Here is a 7,202-nt window from a genome sequence, read left to right on the forward strand (position 1 = left end):
TATTGAATCTCAAATTCTCATTCAAGATAACAGCAGACTGGTTATCAGAAGTTATAGATCAAAGCTCAAGTGTTGCTGAAACCCCAAATGGTAACACAGTGGTAGTGTGATCTCATCGTGATATACTGCAGTCATTGTGAAGCTTCACCTTGATCTAAGCTAACTCAAAGAGCTAACCAGCATGAAGCAAGTTAAAATACAATATTCACAAAATCCTCTGTACTGTGATTGGGTGTTAGCTAGCATAATTCACCACCTAGTGGTAGAAGTGCTTATATAAAGCACAAGAAAAAAAAAAAATCTCTGCTTTCTGAATTCTCCTCTCAATGTGTAAAAATACATGTTTTTAGTGCAACCATTTTGTTATGTTGACAGGGAATAAAGGATTAAAAAAGCATGCTGTTACAAATGGACTATATTTGTTGCCTGACACCCCTGACAAGATGTTACTTCAGAAGCAAGAAATATAAAGAGAGCTCATAAATTAGAGGCTGCACTCTCCTGTTTAGCTGAAGTAGTTTTTCCATAAAACATTCACTGCTACAGAAGAAAGAGTTCACTCCAATCTTTTGTACAGTTCTAATAAGTTTTAGATACATTCTGAACAAACATAATAAAGTTGGACCTTAAATGATTAGACTAAGGATGGGCATTTCAAAGTTAATTTTTGGTAGTGGAATATGATTTTTCTTTTTTGCCCAGCCTTCAAAAATGCCTTCTGTTGTCTCCATATGCAATTAAAGGAATGCCAGGTTATATGTCATAAGAAAAATAGACAATAAAGAAGAACATAATTCAAAGCTGTCATCTTTGCATTTCACAACCAGAATTAAAAGACACCTAAGTCATTTTGGGCTCACAGAGTACTTCCTCGTCCAATCCATCTTTACCGCAATAGATGAATAAACTTACAAATAATACTGTTTATCCTGTTGGACACTGACATGGTGAATTTTTATGCAAGCTATCTTCAAAAGCTTCAACTCAGAGCATATTACTGAAAGTCCCAGATCAAAAATAGACCACAGAACAGATTAGAAGATAAGAAATGCAAGAAAATTCAACTTTAAGTACTCTCCGAGCTCCACGCTAATGTCTTTATCTAAACTAACAAACTTAAAAAAAAAAAAAAAAAAAAAGGCAGTGTTCAGTTCCCTTCCTCCTTGCAGTTGGGCTTAGCTTGTACACAAACTTGTTTAAAGTAGTATGCATGCATGATACTGATTAACACATCAATGGTTCTGATAGCAGCAGCTGAAGTTATAAAGGTAATAAGAAGGGTAAAAAGCCCCTGCAAATCTTGCAAGCCCAAACTTAAGCATACATTCACATTACAGTGCTGGAGAAATATGCCCCATCACACAAAGGGATGCCTGCATTTCAGCCACATGGAAAGAAGTTTATATAGTCATTGACTGATTCTATTAGAGGCTGTTTAACTCTTTTGACTCCTACTAGGATAGCATATGTTCCTTTACGGGGTCTCCGGTGGAAATCCCAATGGTTTCAAAACTAAGCTTCTGGATAACTGAACCAAAGAAAGCAGCATATGCTATTTTGATCTGAAAGCCATGATGAATTTTTCCTGGTAGTTATACTGCAGGGACTGCATGAAGATTCTGCAAATGAAGAAAGGGGTTCTGCAACAGAAAGAAGCATTTCTTATATTACAGAACATATTTGGGAATGTAACATTTTGAAACCCAAAACACCTTTAATGCAGGAAGTCACTTGTCCTGATCTTCGAGCAACCAAGTATTTACATACAAGAAAGACCTACACAAGTCTAAGAACAAGCTAATTACAGACAGTAAAAAGGAGGCTGCACAAAACGGACGTGGCAACTACGTTTTTTGAAAATATGTCAAGAGCAATCCATTCAGATATTTGTAATGGTTAGTGTATATACGACAGAAATGAGACTTAGACAAATCTCGTGGAGTGAGCACAACTCTAGTAAACCTGAATTCCATAACAAGGGCTCTGCTCAGGAACCACCAGACATGCTCCCTCTTATCATCAACAAGGTTTCCAAAAGAATAAATAAAACTTGAAGCCAATTACATAACCACAATTTTGATCTGGTTCTCAAATTTGTAAAATGCAGATATTATCTAACAAATTGCAAAGACTCACATTTCAGATATATGAAATATGCTAGACAGTTCAGTTTGCTACACAATTTTCATAATTGAAGGCATCTTTCAGAAAGCAGTTCATAAAGTAAATACTGCTCACCAGCTTTCTTTCTCTGCGCTACTTTCTCTCGGCTTGTATGCTTGAGGGCTCCTGGTCTAACAGCAGTATGCATTTTATTGCCCACAGTAGACATTAGAGTTCTTTTTGTTTCAACTTCTTCCACATATGCTGAAACTGTAACCCTAGTATTTTCTAGATACACTTCACTTTTCCTCTTACGACACGATGAAGTTGATCCAGCAGAAGATGAATTTACTTTGTCATTGTGACATTTATTTTCAACTGAAATGGGACCTATAACTGGAAGTTGTCTAGATATTTCTACCTTTGTACATACAGGAACCACGTTATCACATTCCATTACTGCACTGTTGAGGCATTTTCTAGATTTTGGCTGGAAGGTTTCTGTTCCTTTTCTTTCAACAGCATCAGGCTTATTTTTAATGACGGTAGCAGAAAGGACTGGACGTTTTTTTGGTTGCTCTCTCTGAGAACAATTGCAGGTTTGAAGTTCCTCTGTAGAAGGAAAACTGAAGTGATTTTGTTTGGGTTTGTCATAATGAAGTACCTGTGATTCTACATTACGTGTCTCAAAGGCATCATTTAACTCATGTCCTGTACAAACATGTACTTTTGCCTGTAGGTCTCCATTTTTTTCCCATTTCAAAGGCAGACATTTCTTTGTGACATAAGTCTCTGTAGTAGATGTTGAAGCTGTCTCAAGTTTGGGGGTCTGTGACTTCACATCTGACAAGGTGTCTTTCACAAACTGATCGGGTGACAGAATTGGAACAGGCTGCTCCATTGCAATATCTACATCAACTTGATAACTGTCATTTATAAAAGAATCCGGACTTAAAATTCTCCTCATGCTTAAAATGGGCACAGACACTGAACGTTCAGGAGTGCGAACTGGTGAAAGTGTACAATTAAGAATTACTTCATTATTTGAAATTGGCAGTTGTACTAATCCAGTCGAAGAACTGTATGCACTTTCAGATTTTAATTCATTATGGTGATCAACAAATTTCTTGATGTTACAGCTGTCTATTTCGGGTAATAACTCCTCATTTACAGCTGCAGCAATATCTGAGAATGTAGTAGATCTTCTCATTGAAATTGGTGTGCAAACAGCATCATGATGTTCCTCTAGCATAGGTGCAATAGGAGATATAGGCAGCTTATTTTCTAGGCCAACAAAGGAGTCATTTCTTGGAGATATGCTACTTTGCATTGTATTCTGATTTTCACATGATTGAAGTGGGCTTCTAAGTCTATCCACCCTCTGTGAAACTTGAAAGGTTTTATTAACATTTTTAACTTTTGAATTTCTTTTTTTAACTCTTGTTGAAACAGCTGTTTCTGAAGTGTTTTTCTTTTTTATGTTATCCCAAAGACTCTTCTGAAAAAGAGTAATGAATAAAAGTTAGCATGCTGAGTTTTGACATACTTTTATGTACAAAATGAACATTATTAGTATATATTTTAGTATTCAAAGTCTAAAAATACTTTTAAAAGAGCACCTAGCCATATAGCACATAAATATGAAGACAGATTGAAGGAAGTGGGTTTGTTCAGCCAAGAGAAGAGAAAGCTTGTGAGGTGTGTGTGTGGGGGGAATCTAATCACCGTCTTCCAATACCTAAAAAGTAGTTATAGATACAATAAGAACACACGGTGATATGACAAAAGGCAACAGGCACAAGTTGCTTCTGGGGAAACTCCATCAAGATATGAAGAAAAATGAATTCTTCACCATCAGGAGAGCAAAACATAGGAATAGGTTGCCCAGAGATGTGGTAGAGCCTCCCCTCGCTGGAAATACTCAAGATTCAGCATGGCAGGGCCCTGGATAACCTAATCTAAGGCCTTGCTTTCAGCAAAAGGCTGGACCTGACAATCTCCAGAGATCGCTTCCAATCTAGACTTCTCTGTGATTCTGTGATTGCAGTAGATTGGTACACACATCAAAACACATCAACAGAACTACAGTAAACAGCACAAACAATACAATTGACAATAATAAATGAAGAAAAGCTAAAGCCAATGTTCCTAGTCCAAAATCCACCATAATTTATTTCCAGGCTTGAAAGCATTTTTTTCCAGTCATGTTTTGGTTTTATTCTCCAAGCTCTAATACACAAGTAACTATTTTCTAACCCAAATAAACAAGTTTCAAGACAATGGACACTCCCACAAACATTTATCAATTATTAATTTGCCATCATTGAATTTTCTATTAATAGAAACAATATCTGTTTCAACTGTGCCAAAGTAGCAAAATTAAACACACTCACCTTTGTCTTCACAGGTTGCTCAGCAACACCCAGGAGCACAGCTTGATGTTTCACAATGCCATTAATAACAAAAGTTACCAGTTCTCTAACTTTTCCTTCTTCTAATGGTGTCCACGTTATAGAAATAAAGATTCTTTTTCCTGACTATCGGAAGGAAAGAAATGTTTAATATATAGCACTAAGGTACACTGATGCAACATCAAATACTCAGTAATCAAATGAAATGAGAAGCAATACACAAAAGTTGTGTTTAGCATTTCTTATGATCAGAATACGTACTTGTTAAATGTCAGTTTTTCCCTTTTCTGACACAAATTTAAGCAACCTCAATCAACAATGTTGACTAACTAAAAGGGCATATAATTCTTCATGTAATTATAATGGAAAACAAGCAAGAGAACATAAAAATAACATGTAATAGAAAGGACAAGTTATGGAGTAAAGGTGAGGAGAAGAAAGGGCATAATTTTTGCACATAATAACCAATGAATTCCTCTATAGTAATTTTCAGAGAATGGTATTTGGACTAATAATTATAGCTTAATTTTCAGGACCTTAACTGAATCTAAATACAAGAGTTAAACTTGTTAGATTTTTTTTTTTTTTAACTGACTTACAAAGTCAATACTCTGCAAAGATGAGATTTGACATACAAGTTCAGTGAATAAAAATGAAGACACCATGTGTCTGATCTGCAAGTAAACAGGGATGTCATGGAGCTAACTATGATCTAAGATTTTTCATGCACAGTGACCTACCAAATCACTTCAGTGCTCCACTGATATCAATACTAACATACTAAACAATGCTTATATCTCAAACGGGATCAAAAAGAGGATATGAAAAAGACCAATCTTTTGTACATTTAAATTAAGAGTTCCATCTCTTTGGGCAGATACATTTAATGAAAACATGCTAATTAGTTAAATATTGATTGTTCTGACAGGTTTGCTGAATGGGCACATATTGAATAATTAATTAGTACAGGAACTTGTTACTGAAGTACTACACAGTGAGAGATTCCAGGCTGCTTATAAACACATTGGTCAAAGAGACGTCCAGAGTGTTTTTTCTCCTCTCTCTTACAGAAAAACTCTAGAGAATCTAGAGGATTCAGATACATATTTGCCTAAATCGTTCTTAAAAAACTGCTGTTGATTGAATTAACTATTCACTGTTTATATTCCCTTGGGAATTGTAATTAAAATTTATTCCAAAATTAAGCCTGCTTTACTATCTATTTTAGTATCTATCAACATGAAGGGCAAGGAATGAGAGAGCTGTTGTGAACAGAATACTATGTCTTTTTTCTAAACAGATATCCTATACAGCTTTTTAAGAAGTTAATAAAAACAAAACTCTGATTCTTCTGTCTGTTTTTCTTTAATCTGTCTACACAAATGAACTGAAGCCCGTATTGTCCGTTGGATCGCTTCAGCACTAAGCAGAGAACAATTAATCATTTCTTGTATCTTACAGAGACCAGGAAAGCATCTGCCCTCTTCTCCCCCGCCACGGTTGCACTTTTGGATCAGGATTACTGCCATCATAGCCTACGATAGCCCCAAACTTTCCCCCTGGGTCCTGCTGCCCAGTCAGGTGCATTTGTCATCAAATTGCACCTTTACTAATTTCAGAACGTCCACACTTCTTCAAGATCATCTAGAATTCTAATTCTGTCATTTAAAACACAATCTCCTCCCTTTAATCTAATCTGAAAGACCTGAAAGTAATGAAATAGAAAGCATGCTTCTATAGGGACTGAAAATATTGACTTAAACTGAATTTAAACCCACTCCATTGTTGATATGCTACTTCAGTTCGACAGCATAGGAGTGTAGGGTCTTTTCCTTTTTAACTTGTCCCAATCCTACGTTAATTTCATCTAGCCCAGTTTCCAGGTAGGCACGTTATGACTGTCACGCGAGGACGCATCACCAGCACCTCAGTGGGTTTGCCTCCATGAGGCAAAGCGCAGCCTGTCAGCGAAAGGAAACTGGGAGCGTCTGCTATGATTTTCTGTTCCTGACGGTCTTAAAAGTCATTCCAGCTACAAGCACCAAGAGCCTCAGCGACGGTGCTGTTTTCGGAGGTACCAGCTTCCTACAGACTTAGTACTTCATTCCGAGACGAGCCATGGCTTTCCCAGGGGGAGGGTTTCGCCGCAAGCCGCTAAAGCGCGTTAAATCCACGCAGTAGCTCCCTCCACCGACAAGACACTGACAAGCGGGGCTCGGGGGGTGGAGGTGGGGGGAGCTGCCCCACGCGCTCCCTCCCCGTGCCCTGTACCTGCACGGAAAAGCGGCGATGCTCGAGGCTGAAGCCCCTGGCGGCAGCCGGGAAGCGATCGACGGCCACCTCGGCGTCCTCCGCGTTGGGGTTGTCGATGCCCAGCAGCCGAGTGCGGGAGGCGCCGACGCGCAGGCTGCCGAAGCTGAGGAAGGGCGGCCGGGCGAAGTGGCTGAGCACCAGCACGGCTTCGCCCTCGTCCTCCTCGGCCTCGCGCACGGCCCAGCGCCGCCGCCGGGGACTCGCGGCGGGGCTCAGCTCCCACGCCGCCGCCCCGTGGAACAGCCCCGCGGCCATGCCGGGGGCACCAGCGCGGCGCAGAACCGCGGAGCGAGGCGCGCAGTGGGGCCCGGCTCCGGTTCTCCACACAGCGACGACGGCGCCGCCGGCCTGACACTGCACCAACGGCCGCGCCTC

General features: G+C 39.5%; 1 protein-coding gene across 1 annotated transcript in view; it reads right to left on the reverse strand.

The window, feature by feature from the left end:
• Positions 1-7,176, reverse strand: part of ASPM (assembly factor for spindle microtubules) — a 32,183-nt gene extending 25,007 nt beyond the window's left edge. The window contains exons 1-3 of the mRNA XM_067300770.1: positions 6,786-7,176; positions 4,497-4,640; positions 2,239-3,601 (exon numbers count right to left, since the gene is read on the reverse strand). Coding sequence (XP_067156871.1) covers positions 2,239-3,601; positions 4,497-4,640; positions 6,786-7,082 — 1,804 coding nt within the window. The 5' untranslated portion in view covers positions 7,083-7,176. The remainder of the gene's footprint in view (positions 1-2,238; positions 3,602-4,496; positions 4,641-6,785) is intronic.
• Between the last annotated feature and the right edge of the window lie 26 nt (positions 7,177-7,202).

Source organism: Apteryx mantelli, chromosome 8 (assembly GCF_036417845.1).
Source record: "Apteryx mantelli isolate bAptMan1 chromosome 8, bAptMan1.hap1, whole genome shotgun sequence".
Taxonomy (NCBI): Eukaryota; Metazoa; Chordata; class Aves; order Apterygiformes; family Apterygidae; genus Apteryx; species Apteryx mantelli.